At 48.8% G+C, this 23338-nt stretch overlaps 1 protein-coding gene across 1 annotated transcript in view; it reads right to left on the reverse strand.

Moving 5' to 3' along the window:
- The window catches only part of Esrrb (estrogen related receptor beta), a 100625-nt gene extending 78410 nt beyond the window's left edge, over positions 1-22215 (reverse strand). Inside the window, exon 1 of the mRNA XM_074067485.1 lies at positions 21909-22215. Coding sequence (XP_073923586.1) covers positions 21909-21958 — 50 coding nt within the window. The 5' untranslated portion in view covers positions 21959-22215. The remainder of the gene's footprint in view (positions 1-21908) is intronic.
- Between the last annotated feature and the right edge of the window lie 1123 nt (positions 22216-23338).

Below are 23338 nucleotides of genomic sequence, written 5' to 3' on the forward strand. Positions count from 1 at the left end.
ATACCAGACTGTCCTAGGCCCAACAGCCTTGGACCTGAGCTGTGATCGTGATAAATGTAATAGAACTCTTTCTTCCCACATGGGTGACTCCTTGCAGAAGGCCAGAGTGGAATCCAAGGAGCGTGAGGACTGTGTTCAGGCCAACCAAATGGGACATCCATCACTGAGTTAGCATCACTGTTCTCTGACCAGCATAGATGAGCAAGGCCCCTTCCTCCAAGGACAATCCCTGGCAGCCTACCCCTTGGACACACCAAATACAAACCCTTGGCCCAGATCTTTGCTTTCATTCCCAGGTTTCCTACAGAGCCCTGAGGTCCAGTGTGAGAACACCTGGCTTCCAGCATCTAGGTCCTAGGTCAGGGGATCCCCGTCTTTTAATCTCATATGACACACCTACTCTGTCCCGCTGTCACCAACTCAGGGACCAATACACAGTAGACTATCTGTCAAGTAAGAACATAGAGAGAAAAAGGCACTGAAGACACACGTGGATTCATAAAGGAAAGGCCACTTAGACACCCCGAATGGGGACAATAGCAATCCCAGATGAAAGAACAGTCTTTGACCACAGGGAGTGCTGGAGGGTTCCTGGATTGTTGTGCCCAACTTTGGTTCTCATCTCAAGTCTGAAGAACGGATTTGCCATCATTGTTCACTATTCAGAGTTCTCCCCCCGTTGTGTTCTGGGCTTGCTATGCTCTTATTCTAAACTCCTAAATGTCTGCCTCTCTCAGAAAGCTTCTCTAGACGTTTCCAAGAAGGAATACCCCAGGGGATGGTAGTGAAAGAAAAGAAAACTGAAAAGCCCCCTGCCTAAGGCTCCCACTGCCAGGCTTTCTCAGGAACAAGTGATGGAGCAGGAGTTGCTGCATGTGTCCTTCTTCCTTCGGTTCCCAGCTAGACGTTTGCAAGTTCTGTCTCATTTGGCCCTCCAAGCCAAAGCAGCATGGGTTCTGCTGGGTAATTTGCAGGTTTGGTTGTAAGATGAGAAAGTTATCAAATCTTGCTGAGCCATTACTTATTCTACATGGAGCGGGTGGAGGATGACCAGTGACTACCACAATTGCCCAAGTTCCCATGAATTGCACGGAAGTGAGGACAACTGGCCGAGAGCAGCCAGGTGTGACTGTGAAGTCAGGAGACCCATTGTGACCAACCAATATTTATATACCCAGTGAGTGCTGGTCTCCTGCATGTGGTCACCTTGGACGTCTCTTCCTCGTTCCCAGTGGTGCTGTCCTTGGTCACAGCATTTTTGGAGCTCCTTGTGGGAACCACGTTTAGGACCAGATTACCTGAGAAAGAGTCAAAGCCTCATTTTCTTTGTAATCAAAAATTGCTTTGCTCAGCTTTGTCACACAGCTGATTCCCCAGACTTGCCTCTGAATGACCTTGGCTACATTAAAAATTAAATTTACCTGAAGGGAAGGGGACTTGCCACCAGAGAGCATATCCAAAGACAATAAAGCAGGCTGGCAATGTAACAAGGAGGCGGCATCAAGAAGAACATCCCTCCAGCAGGTGCTGGATCTCATCTGCCCTCCATTTACTCATGAGATGCCCTGCTACTGTACCCATTATGCAGATGAGAACACAGAGGCTCAGAGACGAAGTGACCTGTCTAAGGTCACATTGCTACAGAGAGGCCTCAGACCCCATCACAAGGGCACTTCCTGTTGGATTGGGAAAGGCATGGCATCTTTTTAAACTGATTTAAAAAACCAGCCAAACAACAAACTGTGTGATCATCTTCCTTTACACCCAGCCACCGTGACCAGAACCAGACCTTTGGGCCCATCTGCAAGGAGGCAGACTGATGCCAGGACACAGAGGTACCTGCTGGGAACTTGGCCCCAACTTTCTGACTTCCACAAGACACTCTGGCTTCAGGGTGTGCATCTGGAAAACAAGGATTAAAACAATTCCTAGCCCTCTGCAGCTGTAGCCTTTCTGCTCTCCACATTCCCTCCACTGAGCAGTAAAGACCAATTTGAATGAAACTTGAGAAGTTCAAGTTCATCTCCACCGTGCACTGCCAAGCAACCTTGGGCCAGCCACAGCCTCTTTGGGCCTCTGTTGTAGCTTTCTTTTTTTTTCGGTGGGCCTGGGGTTTGAACTCAGGGCTTCATGCTTGCAAAGCAGGTGCTCTACCACTTGAACCATGCTTCCAGTCCATTTTGCTCTGGTTAGTTTTTGGAGATGTGGTCTTGCAAACTACTTGCCCTGACTGGTCTTGAACCTTGATCCTCCAGATCTCAGCCTCCCTAGTAGCTAGGATTATAGGCATGAGCCACCAGTGCCTGGCTCATTGCAACATCTTAATATGAACACAGGCACTTCTGGCCTTGTGAAGTTGTAAGAATCCATGTACACATTTATCTCCTGCCCAACAGGAATGCTGTGTCCAGGGCAAAATCCCCTTGCCCTGGGCCTGTGCCCCCTTCTGCCTAGACTGGTGCCTCTGAGAGCCCTTTCCTCTGATCCCTTCTTTTGATGTCCTACCTTCCTCCCACTCACCCAGTAGATCCTGCCGAGAACTGGCACTGCTCTCTGCTCTAGAGAGATGCAGGCAAAATGGTGACCCGGCCGCTCACCATAAGCAGCAAAGCAGAGACACCCACTCTCTTGACTGCATTTGAACTCTGATGGAGTAAACAATGATAAAAAGAAGAGAGGGAAGAACACAGGGGACCATCTGTCATACAAATGTGTCTAGTGTGGTGGATTCCAGAGGTGTATCTGGGTAAAAATCCTTGCTCTGACTTCTATAGTTCTGTGCCTTTGACGACGCACCTCCACCTCTTTGGGCCCCCACCTGCTCAGTGAGGAGAATGCACAGCCCACTTTGCAGCATAGTCGAGAGATTCAAAATCAGAAAGGAGGGAAAACATGCTGCCGCGTGCCCAGCACACAGTTAAATTCAGACAAAGGCTATTACGGATATTGAACCAATTTTCCATCATGCACAAGCTGGCTTAGAGGGACCACATTTCAAGGATCAGAAGCAAAAAAGAGAGATGCTGTCCCCTGGGACCTGGGAATGCTCACTCTGTGCTCCCCATCAGTATGAAACAGAGTCGGGGGAGGTAATTTGGTGAAAGCATAACCCCCACAGAGGTGGCTTCTCTGTGATATCCCAATAGCTGCCCTGTCCACCCACAATCTCCCCAGGGCAGTGCATTCCTCAGCAGGTAGTCTGTTTCTTTTCTTTCTTATTTCCTCCTTGAGATGGGGTCTCACTATGTTGTTCAGGCTGGTCTAGAACTCCTGGGCTCAAGTGGTCTTTCACTCAGCCTCCTGAGTGTTGGGACTGTGCTACCATGCCTGGTGTGGCAGTCCATTTCTGAGCACCAAACATCTACTAAATCAAGGGCCCTCTCTTTGGCCCCCAGTTATTTTGTCCCATTTTTTGCCTTGATAACTCTAGTTTGGAAATACTCTAAAGCCAGTAACCTCAGTCATTTTTTTTTCTTTTTGCAGTACTAGGGTTTGAACTCAGGACCTCACACTTGCTAGGTGGGCACTGTACTGCTTGAGCCATGTCCAGCCCTTTTTTGCTTGGGTTAGTTTTTTGAATAAGGTCTCAAATTTTTGTGTAGGGCTGGCCTAGGATCACCATTCTCCTACCTATGCCTCCTGAGTAGCTGGGATGACAGGTGCATGTCGCGGTACTGGGGCCCTCAGCCTTCTTCTTCTTTTTTTTTTTTTTTTGGTAGTACTGGAGTTTGAACCCAGGACCTCATGTTTGCTAGGCAGGCTCTCTACCACTTGAGCCACTCCACCAGCACTTTTTGCTTGGGTATTTTTTGAATAGGGTCTTTTGAACTATTTGCTCCATCTGGCTTTGAACAATGGCCTCCTGATCTCTGCCTCCTGAATAGCTAAGGTTACAGGCACGAGTCACCTATACCCAGCTCACAGTCTTCTTAATGTAAAGAAAATAAGGATCTGTGACTAAAGCTGAGATTTCTAGGGCCAAGGTCAAACTCCATCCATTTGGCTCGAGGATGGCACCTAGATGTAGCCATTTTGTGGAGAAGGGTCAGACTGCAGACAAGGAATGTCAGAGTCGGGGAGGTTAAGAGTTCCGCTGCAAGGCGGGCACAGGGCTGGCTTGGTGGGTGCAGTGAAGAGGGTGTTAGGCTCTAGGGCATCCTGGCTCACCTTCTACAAGCCTCCTCTGAAAGCATCCATAGGACAGAGGGACTCTAAGCCCCACAGGCAGCCCCCTGGAGATGCATGTCAGACGGTGACCTTGAATCCCAAGGTTCTGCCAAAGGAATAACAGTGAGCAATTCACCAGGTGCAGCCCTCTTTGATGTGTCCTGACCTGGGGAATTGGTGTCAGAAGACACAGAAAAGCCAGATGGTATTTTCCAGGGTCATGGTGCACCATGGAGAGGAGCCCAGGGCCCCTTTCATGTCCTTTCCAGAGTCATTCAGTGCCAGGGCCGCTGGCGTAGGCAGATGAGAGTCCGTGGAGATACAAGATTAATGGCTTCCAAGGCAGGCGAGCAGCCGCCCCCGCACCAGTCACGATCCTCCTCAGCTCCACCAGCCTGGCTTCGTGAGGCGTGCAATGTAGAAAGAACCCAGCCGAGAAACCAGCTCTTGCCAACCAGGCAGAGCCTGGCTGTGCATCCACAGTCAGCGCTGGGGAGCCAAACCTTCAGGCTCAGCCTCACTGGGCTTTGTCACTGCTGCACGCAAAGGTACTGGCTTGGTGAGAGGGGAGGAGGCAGGTACATGGGAGTCCCAGCAAGGACAACTTCTAGAGGTCTGTCAGCCCCAGCACTGGACTCTACGTTTGTACAGAATCCTGTTATTTCCATGTTTTTCTTACGAGGCCATATTTGTTTGCTTGCTCGCATATACCTGGTTTCCTTTACTTATCAACTAAAATTGTTGTCATTGTAGAATATATACTCACATGTGATCAAGAGTTAAAAGCAAAAGTGTCACATAATATGAGGATTCCCAAACCTATTCCCCACAGGTCACGCAAATGGTAATTTTCCATGTCTCCTTCCAGAAGTTTCCAAAGCACAGGTCCAACATTTGGAGTTTTAGAAAATGTATGGTTTTACTATCTACTGCTCAGACACCTTTTTTTTTTTTTTGGAACTTAACTCTATTTGCCTGTATTTCTGCTCAGGTCATGTGGTCCCAGGGCCATGACTCCGGGCTCAGCCAGGGTGTTACACACACGGCAACACTGCTAGACCTTGATACCACCTCCACCTGGGCTTGTCAGCTAGGCTGATCTTAGATGCCAGCCACGGGGCTGGGATGCTGCCTGGAAGCGGCCACAGGGCTGGCAGCAGGGTGAAGCATCTTCTCCTGAGCCAGCCTCAGGGCCACCACACTGGGAAGGCCTAGGTAAAGCAGACAGGGAACTTGGTCTTTGCTCTCCTGACTTCACACCTCCCCACCATCTCTTCTACTCCCATTGGGAGGGTGGAGGGCTCTCCCCACTGTGTCTCCATTTAGGTCACAAAGAGCAGAGAACTGCCTGAAGAGATGGGAGAGAGAAAAGCTGGGGGGCCTGAAGAGATGGGGGAGAGAAAAGCTGGGGGAGGGAGAAGAGAGTGTGTAAGGGAGCTGTGGACTGCTCCCCTGGGGAGGGGTGCTGATGCTAAGGAGCCCTGCAGAAGACGCAGCCTCACCTGCCTGATGATTGGCCCCAAATTCTACCCCACTAGCTTCCATCTGCAAAAACTCTCCATCTTTTAATTTTCTTACATGGGAATTGTTTGCATCAGCCTGTCTGAGTCCCCTCTCCCAACCTGGAGTAGGAGAGCTGTGAGGCCCTGGCATGTCACATCCACAATCCACACCACCGGCCCCAAGGCTCAGAGTTCAAGTCCTCAGCATCACTAGTCAAAGAAGCCCTATGGAAGCTGAAGCACATGGAATGTCCAGAAAAACAGGGAGGAAGAGACAAAGGGCCAGGCCAGGGCCAAGTAGCTGTGCTGGGGCCTAGTCCGACACCTGAGTTGTGGCCCAATTGCCAAGGCCTTCATCCACTCAGGTCCTCAGTCTTCCCATTTGTAAAATGAGGGCGCTGGAGCCAATGAGCCTTTCAGGTTCAAGTGGCCCCACATTCTGTCTTCTCCTGCCAGGGGGTCCCACATACAGCCACACAGGGTGCTCAACAGACCTGGAGTCAGTGTTCAGAATAGAAAGCCAGTATAAGCAGCTACCAGGAGCACTTGGCACAGTGTGTGGGTCATAGCAGGCATTCAGTGGATGATAGCAATTATGACTGTTGTCATTAGCACCAGGAAGGAGAAAAACACCATGAAACTGGCTGAGAATGACAGAGGTGGAAATCTAGCACTATGAAGAAAGTATGACAGGAAAAGCCCAGAATGGCACAAAAACTGGCTTAGCCTGGAGCCGAGCCCACTCGTCATATGCACAGACTCTGGCCTGGTCCCTGTAGTCAGGAGCTGAGATTCCAGAGGAAAGCAGAACACAACATGTTCTCACTGAGAAGGCCACAGCCACGGGTTCCCTTGCCACCCTCAAGGAAGAGCTGTGGATCTGGCCTCACGGGTGTATGCAGTGCGTGGACACTGCTGCCCACCCAGGCCCTGCGGGGAACCCTGTGGCCCCACCCACTGTAGCTGCCAGCACCTGCCACCCCAACCCAGGATGGGTCCTGAGAGCCCAACTCCTGCGGCCAAGAGGCCTTCTGTTCTGAGACTGCCCTGATTCCAGGTGACATTTGTCTTTGTAATAAAGGTATTTCATGCAATGTCCCAATGTCATAAAATAATATTTTTAGATAAATATTTTACAGAGAGAGAGGAGGAAGAGAGGAGAAAGAGAGATAAGAGAGAGAGAGATCTATTGCTGGACCCCATGTAACTATGTTTATTATTATTATTTTAGTACCAAATGAAAGCAGCCAGCCCAGAGGAAAGGCTCTGGAAGTTTCCAAGAGTGGAGGGAGCCCTGTGAGCAGAGCTGACAACCACAGCTGGGGGATGAGGTGCACTTTTCCAGATGATGGGAATCTGTTCATTGTGTCCCTAGTGAGGCCTGTCAGGTCCCCACATGTTGCCCTGGTGTGGGGCTGAGTGAGTTTAAGGCACTCGGGTTCATAAAAGCACAAATCCAACCCCAAGCCTGCTGGTTACTGGCCACGACCCCTGTGGACCATGGCGGACCCCTTTCCACAGTGCCCACCCAACACATGCAAGACTGGCCTTGTGCATCCCTACACACCTTGCCTGGGCAGAGGCCCTCCAAGATGCTGGCCACAGGCCCCCTGTTCTGGCTCAGTCCTTTCTGTGGAGCCCAGTGGCCATGCAGGGCAGCTGACTGGGGGGTAAGGAAAGCCTGAGCTTCTGTCTTCCTCCTTCCTTCCCAGCAAGGGGATGGGCACTGACATGGGTGCTTCCAGATGGCCCAACCCTTGGCACAGCCATCCTGGAGGAGGGGCTGGCAGCAGCTTCCTGAACCATATATCCTTCTCAGGGGCTATGCTCCCCCTTCCTGTGCTGAGGTTCAGCTGAGAGATTCAGCTTGGGACCACGCTAACATGCAGGGAAAACATCCAGAGGGCTGGCTTGGAGAGATGTGATAAAAATGGTAGATCTCAGGCCTCTGGACTTCTGAGCTATTTCAGGTGGACAGACTTGGATTTGCATCTGAGATCTTCAGGTGAATGCACTATGGCACCTTGGGCAGGCATAGCACTCCTGTGATCCTCTGTAAAGTGGGGCCAGGACTCTCTTTGTGTCACTGTAAAGAGTAAAGAGACTAAATGACATCCCACACAGCAGCCTCCTCCTCCTCCAGCACCTTCCAAGTTGCTTCACTCCACATCCCCCAAAACCTCCTCAAAGTGGCCTCAAAGCTGGGGTCCCGTGTGGCCCATTCCCTCTAATATGTTCCTGCCAACCAAGGTGTGCTCAGGCCTTCCCACCTGGACATGGGACCCCAGCATGGCTCTTTCCCTGGGCATCCTGAATTCTCACCAGCAAGAGCAGCTCCCCTCCCTGCTCAATCTGCTGAGAGCTGTAGGTGCCCACTAAGTACAGCACAGAACAGAAAGCCTTCTGGAGAGGTAGCAGAAGGGAATTTAAGCAGCAGGGACGGTGCCCACAGAAAGAAAAATAGTAGGCTTCAAGAACTCTGAGCACATAGTAGTCAGTGAATGAATTATGAATTGGACCTGGGGTTCGTTAGCCCCATCTATATCCTCAATCCTTTGGGTATTCGCTTCCCTCTCTTCCCTGCTATGTGTGCCTATAGGCCTCCCCTAAAACCCTTCATCAGGCACTCTTGGGTAGTGAACAACCTGTACAACTGTCCAGGTAAATCACCAGCAGTTCAGCCTAGCACCCTGGAGGAGCTCAGGGCAAAGAGAAGACTCCCACACAGGGGCGGCAAGTAAGAATCTAATTCTTAGTGTTACCTCCTTGAGCAGTCAATGCCAAGGACACTTGATCAGGAGTTGAAGAAACAAAATGGGATCCCAGCAACAAGCCTGTACAGCTGTGTAGATGTGGCCATTACCAGGTGACTGTGGACTCCCAGATGGCTTACCATCAGGAATGCGCTGAGCTGGGGACAGGGTGGGGCTGGCCTGGGAGCTGCGTACTAATCACTGAGTGGTCCCTCCTGATGCCACAGTTCTGAGCACAAAGCAACGTCCTGGTACCTTCAGTGCAACTACTCCAGGGCCAGTGCTGGCTGGGACACAGGAAACCCCCCAAGAAGGCACAAGAGCCCTGGCCCACTTGGTCCTCTCTTGGGCCTCAGCTGTCTTGGTGGCTGTAGCTCTAATCTTTCAACTTCCCACTCCTGTGACATCGTAAGAAACTGCAGTGCATCTAACATGTTCTAGACCGAGCTGTTCACTGCACACACTCAGACTGAAGGCACCAGGAACATTCCCTCCATTCCCAACCTCCATGGGCGTGGCCACTGCCCAGCGTGTCTTGCTTCTGCACAGGGTCTCAGTCCTCCCATCCCCACAGGCCCCCTCCAATCTCCCTTCAGTTGGCAGCTTGGCTGATCTGGCATTTTTCTTCATTGCTCTCCTGACCTCACCTGCTCCCCCAGATGGGTCCCACTGTGACCTCAGATCTACATGAAACCTGGGGCACAGTCCTCTCCTGGCCTGGAGGCTCACGCATACTGCCCCATCAGGTCTTTCCCCTCAGAAAAATCAGTGTTTTTGGTTTCCTGATTGTAGCTAATCGAGTTTGAGGCCACGGGCAGGAGAATAGCAGGGTAAAGAAATTAACCTCAAACTCCAGACTTAAAATATACATTCCTCTATCTAGGAAGACTTCTGTTTCGATAGAATTTGGATAGAGATGTGTCCAGAGCAGTGAGAAGAAATAGTAAACCGCGATAAAGTTCATCGAGTACTTACTGAGTACCAGTCTCTGCTTTAAGCTCTTTCTGTTTATCAGGATTTAATCTTTACAGCAACCCAATGAGGAGGACCACTGCAGACCATTTATCTGAGGCACAGAGAGGCCAAGTCACATGAGGGAGCTAGGTAGAGTGCTGGTGGCCAGTGGGGGCAAGAACACTGATTTGCAGCATTTGCCAATTTTCATGGTACAAGTACCACTGTGGCCAGCTTCAGGCTACCAACAGGACAACTGAATTCAGGGCTGGGAGTCGTGGGCGGCGGCTCACCATCAAGCAGTAGTTCTGCTTCGGGGTACTTGGCACAGAAATGTACTCCAAGCACATGCGTGCTCTGCCGTCAGAAGTGCTGAGTATTGTGTATTGATGATCTTTGCCCTTAATACAATGTATTTAATTCAGAGTTTGTGTAAAGACTTAATTTTCAATAGTGGTTGGGTTTAACAGTTAATTCCAACACTACTGAACATTTCACAACAGGCTATCCTGATCTCCTTCAAGCAGTTTGCAAGATAGCACAGGGGTCAGGATTTTGATGTCAACTATCATTTCATGACACTGACTGTCTTTCAGAAGGGCCTAGATGCCCCTGGCCAGGCAAGTGGCCCTGTGCTCAGCTGCTCCCTGCTCAGCCAGAGCAAAGTCAGTCCTCTCAGGCCACTTTCTCCTTCTTATACCCTGGGGGCTCCCTTTTACCCACTCCCAATCTTCCTAGTGTAGCTCAACCAGCACTTATCCAGCACTTTTCCAGCACCTACTGTGTGCCAGGACTGCAGCCCAGGGCCAGAGAGCAGCTGTAACAAAAAAGATTAATTAATCTCGTGGAGGCATCGGTAACTTCACACAAAGGTGTCACCTGAGCAGGGTTCTACAGGATGCATAGATTCACCAGGATGGGGGAGAAGCAACATAGGAAGGAACAGATTTGGAGTGCATATTTAGGTAAAAGTTTCTAAGTGTGGGTGGGGATTAAGCAATGAAGAGGGAAAGGGAAGAATGAAGGGTGAAGGGAGAGAGATGGAAGATTCCAGGACAGGCAGGTTTGGAGTGTGATGCTGCTTTTGGTTTGCGTGACTGCTGCAAGGCACCTACAATCACCAAGGTCAGATGCTGACATTCAGACTTGGAAGTCAAATAGAGATTGAATGATGGGAGGGTATGAGAGTGGAAGAAGAGAAGAAGGGAATCTTACTCCAAAATACACATATGAGAGACTCAGAGGGAGGCACAAAGCGGTCAGGTCATCAAGAAGCCATGGGCCCTTGGAGGATGATGTCAGGAAGACCCAAAGTTCTGTCTATGCCAATGACAAGGATGAAGACCAAGGAGATTTTTATTTATTTATTTATTTATTTATTTTTAGGACCATGATATAGGACCCAATTATTCCCTTACACCTCTACCTTAAGCTTTACCTGTGTGTCGGATCCATGCGGCAAAGGCTGGGGTTAGAAATTCTAAATTTATAGTGCACTGATAAATGTAACTTGCTGGTGAGGAGTGAAGCTATGCAGCTAGATGGCATCTGTACAAATCCTGGCTTTGTCCCCTGTGTGACCTTGGGCAAGTGACTTAACATCTCCGTGCCTCACTTTGTTTTTACTGTGAAATGAGGGTGGTAATTGCACCTGTTTCTCAGGGCTGTATGAAGAAGCAATGACTTATTGCATGAAATATTCCTAGGACAATGCCTGACATAATAAATGCTTAATAAATGTCAATTATTCCAACTATTACTATTATTAAAATCATCCATCTTTGGTCCCACAGTTCATTATTATCGGAGAAGAGAATCTGGACACCACCATCAGGCTCTAAACATGGTGCAGGCTGGACGGCTCCTATTTTGTTTGTTTTTGTTGTTTTTTGCAGCTGGTATTCCAACCCCCGGTGTAGGCACACTCATTACCACTGAGCTCCATCCCCAGCTCAGAGGTGGGGGTTGAGTCTGCATATTCAGCAGCTGGAGGACATTCCTCAGAATGAGCAAGTGCTGAACACCTTCCAGCCAGTCTGGAGGTCAGGCAAGCCAGGGGGGCAGCGAGTGTGTCGTGCATGCAGGTGCACTTGCAGGAGATTGTACGTGTGGAAGCCAGTTCACACAGGGAGGCTGCTGCAGCACAGCTCAGAAAGGTGGATCTGAAACCAGAGCTGTTTTCTGAAGCCAGAATGGTGCGTTCATCCCCCAAGGTTCTGGCTTCTGAAGGTTCATCCCCACTCCCTATCGGTTTCCCCAGGACCTTGTACACACTCCTTTTCTGGAGCCTGGGCTGGCACTTATGGAGTGCAGTTCCGGCAAAGGCCTGTAGGGGGCTCTAGAGCTCTTCCATTCCTGGTACATTGGCAGCGAAGACTGTGAATGAAACAATGGCTGTTTTAACCAGGCTGCCAACTATACTTTCTGGGAGGTGAGTGGGGAGCAGCTGGGGTTTGCTGGTACCCTGCTGGTGAGCCCCAACTTGTGTGGGCTCCCAGCTGGCTCTGTTTCAGGTTTGATCCTTGGTCCTCCCTGCTCCATCACCTGACACTGTCCATGTCCTCTAGGGAGACAGGGAACAGCCAGTGCCTTGGCCTCCCTGGTGGAGCAAGGGGTGCACCCCTCAGGTTCCTGCAGCTCATCTCTCTGACATGCTTGTTGGGGAAACACCAGGCAGAGACCTGTTTCCCCCAAGACTTAGCTCCTCTCTAAGGCAAAATTCAGAGCCTTAAGTGCTCTGTCAAAAGACCCCATTCCACAGGTCACCTGGATGACAGGAATCACTTATCCACTAACTCCGAAGACATGGCCTCCTAACCAGTTGATAGCAGCAAAAAAAGTTGAAGGTGGTCATTTAAGAAAAACTTGAGAAATTAAACATATAATCATGCTTTTGGACTTTGTCAAAAGTGTGGGAAAAAAAACAAGGGAAATGTGTGTCTTAATCAGACAAATTTAATAGTCATGGATAGGGTAGCCAGAGTCAGCACATATCGCATGAGATGTCTTTATGCTAAAAAATTATTTGTTGTTTATCTAAAATTTAAATTTGACCAAGTATTCTGTATTTTACCAGGCAACACAACCCAAGAACCTGAGAATATAGGAATTCATTCAGAGAAAATTTTCCTGTTCATTCTCCCCACCCCACAAGGTAATTCCTTCTCCAATTCCCCTGTGTTTCATATAGAAATGCAAGTCATGCCGATCGCGTTAAACAAAATAATCACTGCTGGGGAGGACTCTTATTGTGAAGCTGTATCAGAGGAGTAAAAAGTAACTTCCAAAAGATAGTATCAAAAGATACATACCTATTATGTACCTGGTACTTGTGCGTTACCTGGAATAATCTTCACAACAACCCAGGAGGTACACAGTATTTGTGGAAATGAAAAAAAAAAAAAAAGAAGAATCTAATTTCTGCACAAATCTATAAATCTAATTTCTGCACTTCCTGGAAAGGCATGTAAATTTTTGGTCAGTTTCTTCTTGAGAAAGAAGGGCTCCATCCCATCAACAAATGGACTTCTTCAACATGCAATGCCAGGTCCTCTATTTGGTTTATATGCCACTTACCCAGCCAGGAAGTCGTCTTAATTTCAAAGAATTGCCACAGGCTTGCAGTATGGGTTGTGGCAGAGAAGTAAGTGGTGAAGCCGTAACAGCCATCAGTAAGTTAGCCTTACAACTGTGGAAGATGTGTTCACCTCGTGATAATGAACAGCTCATTTGCCGTGAATAAAAGCACATTCGGGCCATTCCTGAACACTCAGTGACAATGACACACAGATTCCAAATGTTCTCCGTAAGAAAAAACACCCCTTCTCCTAATCCTTCTTAAACTCCACAAGACTGATTGGTTTTTATTATTCATGAATTAATTTTTTACTCAGGGTCCAACAAGGGAATTGCAGCTATAAAATTTCTTACTGAGGGAAAAAGGAAGCCCGAGTTCTTGGCCTGAGCGGCACAGTCAAATTCTTGCTTTCGTTCCTCAGGGTGGGATGTTTTATTTTTTAAATCAGTTAATAATCAATTAATAATCCAAAGCTTTGGGTTCTGGTTTTCCTGGGAGAGGAAATTCAGCAGAACATGAGTAAGAATATTCAGGTGTTAAAAAAGAAAGCAGACAGCCATGGGACTCTGGCATAGGAGGCAAAGCAGAGAAAAGAAGAAAGCAAGAGAGAAAATAACAAAAGCATTCAAAAGTAACTCACAGATGAATATAGTCTGCGAATGAGCAGAGGTCAGGTCAGGGAGTCGCCATGGAGAGCCACAAGAGGGGTCAGCTCCCGGTGACCTCCCTCTAATCTCTATCTCCAGAGTAGAGCTCAGTCACCTGGTATCAGGGACAACAGCCTGGTAGAAGCAGAATGGCCAAGAAGGCGACCAAGGGTGGAGAGGTGACTTTGCCTCTCTCTTCACATGGTTCTTTTTTTGCAGATTTCCTACACGCCAAGTCATAACCCCCTTGTCCTCTGCGTGCCTTTGGTCTGCAGACCTCTCCTGAGAACGCAGCCAGGAAAACCAAGAGACATGGGCCCTGAGAGGCAGAGCATCACTCGGGCTGCTGCGGTAGTGGGGTCACATCTGATCCACACCCTTTACAAGAAGCACTTCTCCCTTCCTCGTTCAAAGGCAAAGCAGCCCGCACTCCTTGGGGGCACGTGGCTAACACCGGTTCCTCTCTACCTGCCTCTTCATATTCCGATGCTGAGAGGCAGGTTTCGCTCCTGGATGAATTCAGACATGCAAGTCTGATGCCCCCGAGTGTTACATCTGAATGAAGATATTTATGTTCAGAAGCAGGATGTGAGCACCCTCATCCAGTGACTATGAGAAAGCTGGTTTGTGGTTTTGGGGAAGAAAAAAAGGTGCAAGCTGTTATCACGGTTCTCATAATTATTACTTATAACCACCACGTTAGTGCTGTTATTTCTATAAAAGCTTGTTAGCTCAACTGTTGAGGTAGACAATGTCAACACACCCAAGAGAAATGACAAAGTGGGAGGCTCACAGGAAGAGGATTAATACTGCACTCTGCATGCTGAAGGGCTGTTTCACCATCAAAGGGAAGATTCTCTGCTAATCGATCAGGAAGGCAAAAACAAAAGCATATACCAGCTCATTTACTCCGTGTGTCACCAAGAGCCCAAACTAGGGCTCTCAGAACTCGGCAGCCAGAGGAGGAGCAAGATTGAAAAATTGGTTTTGAATAAAGTTTAGGGCTTCCTGATACCCTCACTCACACCTCTTATCTGGTTCCCCAGGTAATAGACACAGACAGCCTGGAGTCTCCTATAAACAGGAGGTCTTAACTCCTTTTATTGTGTCTATCATAACAGGTGAATAGTGTCCACAGTGACAGTGGACAAAGGTATGGATGGCTGAAAAAGAACGAGGTGGCCAATGAAGGGAATTCTGCATTGGGAGTTCACCGGTGTAGTTGTGCTCAGCACCTCTGAACAGCTCGAACTCGCACTCATGTGTGCACATGCACACATGTACACACACACAGACACGTAGCTATCTGCCCTCATCCAAAACATGAAGTTATCAGGAAAAAGACAAACTACAGCAAGCTGTTACAATAAAATAGAATGGAAAAATAAATGAAAAAAAGAAAGTGCTAAATTGTAAGTATAAGAAAAATCTCATCTAAAACATCAACCTTCACCCACCCCTTCCTGTAGCATTTCCTTGTTCTTTGCCTTTCAGAAGTCAAAAGCACATGAAAAGGCTAGTGATGTGCAAAACCCTTTTCTAGGTATTTATCTTAAAGCACAACCATGTTAAAAAAAAAAAAGAAAACACAGAAAACAAACCAGAACTAGAAGAAAACACATTAAAACTGTAAAAATGGATTCACAAGAATAAAACAAAAAATTAGCTTATGAGCTCAAGTCAATTCCAACAATTAAAAATATAAAGAGCCAAGTTCAAACAATACCTTACACCTAAGGCTTTGAAACTCACAGCTTCCCGCATGGAAGAGTCCTGAATCGTACATGTCGCCTTCGCGCTGTGTTAAAGGCAGCATTTTAGTAAACACGGTGGTCCAGCACCACACTGACCACAGCTGTAATTGGCAGGAGAGGACCCTGATACAGTTTTAAATGAAAACTGATCACATTTGAAACCAGAAGATAAAGAAAGAAACCTTGTTGGAGTTTGTTTAACTGTTTTTTGACCCTTGAATGAAATGACATTGAGGGATAAAATAACATTTTCTAGGAAAGCTTCAATCCTGGGCAATGCTGAATGACAATGCCGAATAGAATATTTTAACATCCTAATGAACAAAGGAGAAAAAAACTAAAAAGAAAACAAATTTTTAAGACCAAAATGCACAGAAGCTTAAAAAGCACAGTAAATTAAAGATGAAAAACAATTATATCTCCAACTCTCAGGAAAATTTTTGTTTCAGGTTTATATAATTTTCACTCACACTCAGATAATTCTAATTTTAAGACATTTAGCAGGTAATTTTTCCCCACCTTATCTGATTCCATACTGAAAGTCCCACCGCTGATTAACCAGTATGATTTTCCTTGACTTAAGCAAACATTTGACCCTGTCGATGGTGACTTCCAGGGAGAGCAGAGGAAGTGGAGGACCAGGAACAGAATAGCCCAAGTACTCCTTCCAGTGTGGCCATCTGTTATTCCAGAGAAGGGGGGACCCCCTCCTCTCTCTCTAGGGTCTGTCCCAGTCCTACTCAGGCCAGCAAACTAAAGAGAGACTTTTAAGAAAAGACTGAAGTCCTCTGTACTGCAGTGGCAACCTCCAGCAGGTCCCTCTGCACTTCCTTTCACACTGCAGAATAACCGAGCCCTCCTGGACTGTGGCCAGGCCTGACTTGAGCTCAGGCAAGGGGCACAGCAGGCATCAGGGTTTATGTTTAAAGAGCAGAGCCCTTTGCCACTGTCACCTGTCTTAAGGGGAATACTCACTATAACATACTTGTACACATTCTCACATTCGGATTCAACAACCCAAACTCTCCAGAGCAGATGCAGCTTTCCATATTTGGGGGCTCAGAAAGTCTCTTTACAACAGGGGGCTCTGATGGCATCTTGAAAAGACTTGCCACTTCCTGAAGCCATTATTTACAAATACAGGTCCTCTTAAGATCTTTTGCAATTTTAATCCTCGTCAGTGCGGAAAGACCCCGAGACAGGCAGATACCAGTACGCAACTCATAGGAGAGGGGAAAGACCAGGCAGCTCCATGTTTCCATACTTGTTTGGTGTCTTTCTGTTGAATGGTTGGTTAAGGTCTTGGCTCCCCAGAAACAGTGGCTCTACCACTGATTAGCCTCCCCACAGCTCTGGTAGGACAGTCAGAAGTGTCCAGTTCTTCAGAACACATGCTCAGAGCCCAGGTGCCAGTGGGCACTCAGAAGCTGGCTCTAGGAAGAGGTTGGAGAGATGATGACCACAAGCCACTGCCTGCTGGGCTTCAGGAACACCAGGCTGACACCCTATAATGTCCTGCTACCTCCAGCACCACCCCCAGAGCTGCAGAACTGACTGATATGCATCTAAAGTCTTCCCAAAGTGTCTTTCAGGGTGGCCAGGGAAAAAAGGGAGCCTACTGCTTAAGATCACATTGTCACAAGAGGTGAGGGTACAATGCCCTCTGGAAGAAAGAGCCCTCAACTACCAACCTTTCACTGCCACTGCCCTGACAACCCCTCCAAGGAAGGGTCTGTCACTGAAGGTCAGTGGCCTCACCAGTGGCAGGAGATAGGCCAGTCCTGTGGGGCTTAATCTGCCGGGCCAGCCATCACAGGGGTCACCGTGGTGTGCAGAGAAGTTGAGCATCCCAGTCCCCCATGGCTGGTCTGCTAATTACATTTGCAATTATAAATACCACAACCTCCCTGTGCAGGGATCAGCCATACCAGTGGATGGGACAATCAGATGTAATCCGGCCCCAGGCCACCCTAACTACACCAGGGCCAGCTGAAGCCGATGGGTCCCTTCTCCACAGAATGACCATATCTGTCTGAGTCCACTGGGACTGAGAAAAGGGAAACTTGCCAGAGACAAGCTCTATTAGGGCCCCCAGGATGTGCACACTAAAAAGACCTTTGATTTATCCCTACAAATCAGCAAGTCTCCCTCAGGATGTTCAGGAAGCCTCCCAGCTGATGGGTTCCAGCCCATCCCCAACTTTCACCCTTCACAGTTTCCCAGGAACATTCTTCAGGTCATGCACTTGTAGCCTCCTCTTGGCTACAGGGACTAGGGACACTCAAAATTGAGTGTTCCGGTTAAGCTGGTGTCCCACATTCAGGCAAGAGCCACCAGAATCCAGACAGAAGCTCCCAGGGCGGGTTAGGGAGACTGGGAAGAGTGTTGGTTGGTTCTGGGCAGAACTTCTGGTCACCTGGCAAGATCACTTTAAGGCTCTACTGTCAAGAAGGATGGACAGACCTGGAGATGGTCGGTGGAAGAGGGAAATGTCAGAACAGGGGTCGGGCTTTCCTTTGAAGAGGTGGATTATGGTTCCTTCAATTTGGAACCCAAAATAGTTTTAGTCATTTTGAGAAAACCACTTAAAGTCCTGGGCAGACAAATTCTAGGAGAACTGGAGATCCAGGTCACAAGCATCCTGCCTCTGGTCTGCCGAATTCTCTCTCCTGCAGTGGACTTGTGCCATGCTCAACTCCACCTTCCGCCAGGTGCATACTCTCAATGTCTCACAGACATTCAAGTGGCCTTCCGAACAGCAAATCTTCACTTAAAAGAAACAAAGTATTTTGCAGAGGATGGAGGAAGGAGACAAACTTTTTCAATGACTTTAAATTATCTTTAAAAATCATTTGGTGAAGTGTTCAGTCACAGAAGCACGAAAGGCACGTGCAGGACAGTTATGAGAGCCCCCAAGCCACGGCCAGTCAGTGTGTGACATGAAATCTCTATCACAGCCACCTCCCTCCAAATGTTTCTATTCCTGAAAGTCCCCTCTGTCCCTTTTCTCTCTGATTAAATAGGATATTTATTGATTACTCCAAATCAATAGAATGAAAAGGTTCCTGTTAGGTGGGTCAGGTTGTTTCTTCCTTTTTTTTTTTTCTTTTTTTATACCCTTGGTAAAGAGAGATCTTTTCATGTATCCTAGTTATTAGTGAAATAGAGGATTAGTGAAATAAAATGAAAGAAAGGAGTTAGGGGAAATAATCAGTGTCAAGAGGAAATTTCCAGGGATGTCAGAATCTCACTGAGCTGGAAAGGGCCTTAGCCTGGCTTGGACAGGGCCCTGAAATCAAGACCTAATGCTTGCTGTATTTATCCTCCTGCAGCTGAACAACTCCCACTTGCTATCACCCAGCCTTTTCCACCAGCCCACACCCTCAGAGGGTGGCAGATACACTAAGGTTTATTTTCTAGAGCCCCTCCCTTGGAAAACCAAGACTAATGTCCTTACTCTGATTTATTTAAAAATGTACCATTAAAAATTAATTCCCCGCTTTGTTTTTCTCCGGGTCACTGATTCTAAATTACCATATGGCATTTTTCTTACGTGTGAACCCACATATTTTACCTTCAGGACAGTTTGTTTTTTGTTTCCTTAACAACAGCAAAGTGGTCATCAGATGGTAAGGCCACCCCCCCCCCATCTCTGTGTTTTGTGCTGCAGGTCTCCAGCCGGTTCCGTCAGGGACACATTTGTACACAGGCGGAGAGCACGCTTACTCCCACTCCAGCTGATTAGATATGTACATAAAATATTGATTAGAAAGGGTAATGGAGTCACTGACAGGATTGGCTACAGGAAAATGACAATGAAGGAGAAAAAGTTAGGAAGGTGCCTATGTGGGCATGTGTGTTCATTTCCCACCTGGGGAAGTGAGGATGACACACATGTTCATATGACAACATCTCTGTGTTCTTTATCTCTGAACTCTGGTCCCTGTGCCCTTGGGTTTTCACAAGTCCCGGGAAAGTCACTGAATTCACATGGGTAAAAGCTGTGTGTACAGAGCGCAAGAAACCCCTTGAGTGTGTTCTCTGGGAAACACCAGCACAGAAATAAATGGATTCATTGTACTGTTCTTCCAACAAACCAAAGCATGCTGCCCTGTTTTGCTAATTTGCTACTGATGGCTCTGAAGCTACCTGCAACAAAGTCCTGGGGTAGAGGTCAGAAAGATGCCTCCCCAACACTAGCCTCGACCTCCCCAAGCTTGTCCTCAGCAATGGTCCTACCCTGTATAATGGCAAATGAAAACCATCTCTGGGCCACACATCTACAAATGGGGACAGTCACTAATGCTTGGGGATGCTGCCCAGCAGGTCCTGAGCTTTGAGAACTGGGGTATTGCACAGGGATGCTTTGGTTCTCAGTGGAGACAGCAGGGGCATTTTTGGCTTTTCCTGTGCCCCATGGAGTGAGAAGCTAATTTTTTTTTTCCAGGAAGGGCGGGGAATCCAAAGTACTGACAGGCTTAGTTTATAAATGATTCCACTTCAAACCTTTCCCAGACATCCAGGACCTGGTCTCCCTCCTTCCCTTTGCTGCCTCCCTGACAGTCTCTCTGCTCTGATTTCTCCTCAAACTCAAACCAGGGTTCCTGTCAACTCTGGAAGTATTCAGTTGGTAAACCTCCCCTGTCCCTTGGTTTTCCTGATCAACACAAAGAATGTACTTCCTTCCCTACACATTTTTATATTGATTGACTACGGCTTAAGCCAGCGACAAACACACAGATATTTCGAGCTTGACTGAAGAAGTCACCTCTGGAGAGAGGGAGCCTAAATAATTTAAATATCCAATATTTGTCCTATTTGGTAATTTTATGTGAGGAAATGCCCCCATGAGCAGGAACATTCTTCATAGTCTCACTTAACCCCTCCCCCCCCCCCAGTATTCTGTGGTGTTCCCCACTTCCTTACGAAAGAGCACTTGGAAGGCAAGCCCCCCTCCCTGTCCCCGTTGCACAAGCTGGGATCAGTGTGATCTTTAAAGAGAAGTAACAGCCAGGTGGAAATCGGAATCCATCATAACTAAGGATCTCCCTCATCTCCCAGCCCAGTGCCTTCCTCGTTCGGACCCTCTGTCTAAATTCTGGTGGCATCTCAAGGACTCACTGTCTGGGAAAAATCTTAAAACTAGAATTAAAAAAAAAAAAAAACCTCAGCCTGAGTCCTGGGACAGTCCAGTGATCAACCCGAGCCTCAGTTGTAAAGTTGCTTCTTCTCCCACGCGTGGCTAATCCGCGGTGGAAGTAGTCTTACTGCGAGGTGGGGGGTTAGGTACTTCCTGGAAGCCCACATGGTCCACAATATTTCTTTCAGATTCTCTTTTAGAGACATCGTCCTGATTCTTTGGCGGAATGGGAGAGCCAAGTGGTGCGAAAATGAAAAGGATGGTGGAACGAGAAAAACTTGGATAGTTTGCTTTGGAAAAAAGGAGGAAAAGCACAAAGTTACGCAGGAAAGCTGTCCGCGAGAACCTAAAGTTTCCATTTTAGCATCTTTCTTTCTTTTTAAGCCTTCCTTCCTAAAAGACCACAGTGCGTGTCCCGCATACCCAGACGCTAGCTCCTGGCTCAATGGGACGCCCGGAGCCAGAGGGAGACCCGGGCAGGTGGGACGGTCATCGCGAAGGGCGCTGGGAGCGAAAGCGCGGGTGGCCATGGTGGAACCCGGGAGAAGCCCGGGTAGGACTCGCGGGGCAGCCACTCGCCACTCAGGGGATCAGTTCTCGGCTTTCCCACTCCGGGCGCTTGGCGCGCCGCCCGGGAACTGGGTATTCGCAGTCGGTGGCAGTCGAGTGTCGCAGCCACAACCGTCGCCCACGACGCTAGGGCATCCCCAGGTTTTGGTACCAAGTCACCCAAGGGCAGAGGAGTCGCGCCTGTCTGTTCCCCGGGCGCAGCTTCTCCCGAAACCTCGAACAAACTTTGCCTCTGCAGTAGCGCCTCGCCCGCCACCCTCACTCCTGGCCGGACACCGGCTCCCTGCGCAGGGCGTGCGGAGCGCAGCCGGGGTCGCGCCGCCCGCACCCCTGGGGCTCCCAGAGACCGCGGCGCAGTGTGCGCACCCTCGGGCCCCCGCTGAGAGCGCGGTGTTGGCCCTCTGCAGTCCCAGACCCTAGCGGCACATTCGATTCTTTCCCCCGTGTCAGATCGCTTTTTGGTCCCCAGAATGGAAATAAAATCAAAGCGCCTGCGGGGAGGTTTTCTCGGTCGGGACAGAACATCCTGCACCTGTTCTGGGCTCTCGCCTCTCCTTCACGGAAACTGAGATATTCTGTCACCGGAGAGCAAGATCATAGAGTAAATGAGAACGCGCTACTCTTGCCTCAAAGTGAGGTTTTAGAAGAGGGGGTGCGGGAAAAGTTAGAGGCGGGTTTAAACCCGAGAGAGAAACCCAGGAAGTGCACAGCTTTCTTCCTCCTATGTCCCCCGAGTTCACCCCGAGGTCCCTGGCACTTCGAGAATGTATAGAAGAGGAACTGAGAACCCAGGACAGAGACAGCTGGACGGGCAGACCGACCGACCGACAAGCAGGACACCTACTGGTTGTGATAGCCGAGGGGGTCCGGGATGCAGAGTTCAGACACGTCCATCAGTCCCGTGTTAGCATTCCCAGTTGGTGGAGAAAGGCGGCGGGGAAATCACGCGGAAGACGAGTGAAGGGCACAGGCGAGGTGCGAGTCCGGGCAGGGGCACAGTGAGCGGGAGAAGGCAGAGTGGGCGGAAGCGGCCGCGGCGGGCGAGAGGGAGGCCGAGAGCCGTGCGCGCACAGCTCAGCGCTCCCACTCATCCGCACGCTCGGGCAGAGGGGCCGCGAAGCCGTGGAGGAGGCTGGGGCACCCGAGACTTGGAGCCCACTAACCCTACTGTAGCTTTAAGGCTGAGAGACTGATGTATGGTGTGGCTCCTATTGGCTATCTCTCAGGGGCTGGACTTAAAGTGACAGAATCAAGCTGGGGTGGGGGGAGGGGGGCAAGGCAGGGAGACTTCAATGGAATAAGACGCTCTTGCTGACGCGCAAGGTCCCCACCTCCTGAGGAGTAGGAGGAATGGATTTCAGAGCCCTGAGGCTTGCCCTCTTGCAGTTAAAAGAAAAAGAAAAAATAATGTCCAACTGCCTGGTGCACCTGTGGGTAGGGGGAACATATTACATACCCCACCTTCACGGCCCTATCTTTTAACTGGCAGGCCTAGCAAACTCACCTCTCAGCCTTTTGGAATGGGTTTATTTCTCAAATTAAAAATGGATCATTTTACTCCACCCGGCAGCAAGGAGAAGGTCAGTGCCTTTGAAACTCACAGCCTCAAACCTTGTGTTTTGTGCCCAAATGTGCAAAGAAGGGGTCAGGGGAGCAGGTGAGATACAGCCAGAGAGCAGGAGAGACACAGATTCCCTTCCCCACTCCTGTCACTTGGGCGGGTCGTTTCTGAACCAAACCGATGGTACATGGTTAGATGCAGGGCAGGCATCCATGGAAGGCCTCTAGATGTATAAAGCCAGACTGTTCACTGGCAGCTCTGTGCATACCCAGAACACAGACCCCAGTGCATAAATCTGGGTCTGCTCAGGAAAACACAATTGTGGTTTAAACTTACCTGCCACAGCCACTCTGAGGCACAAGTAGACATTTTCAAATGTGCACCTGCATCCCCAGCTATAGACACACCTGCAATCCTGTCCACTGCTCCCTCCATGAACCAGAATATTATGGGCTGCCACTGTAACAAAATGAGCTATAAGTCAAGACCGAACCCTTCTTGTGGGGCTTTTCATCTTTGAGATGTGCCTGCCACAGGGATAATAATCAATTTGATGATTCAAATGAGTGTGGGAGGGGGGTAAGTATAGAATTATTTAAAAGGGGAGAAAAAGCCCTCAGGAGAGACCACCACCTCATTCCCTACATTCTACAGAAGACAATGAGCAGTAGGGGGGAAGGCATAATTTTATCATCAAAATAATGTCTAAATGG

The sequence above is a fragment of the Castor canadensis genome, chromosome 3 (assembly GCF_047511655.1).
Source record: "Castor canadensis chromosome 3, mCasCan1.hap1v2, whole genome shotgun sequence".
Classification (NCBI taxonomy): domain Eukaryota; kingdom Metazoa; phylum Chordata; class Mammalia; order Rodentia; family Castoridae; genus Castor; species Castor canadensis.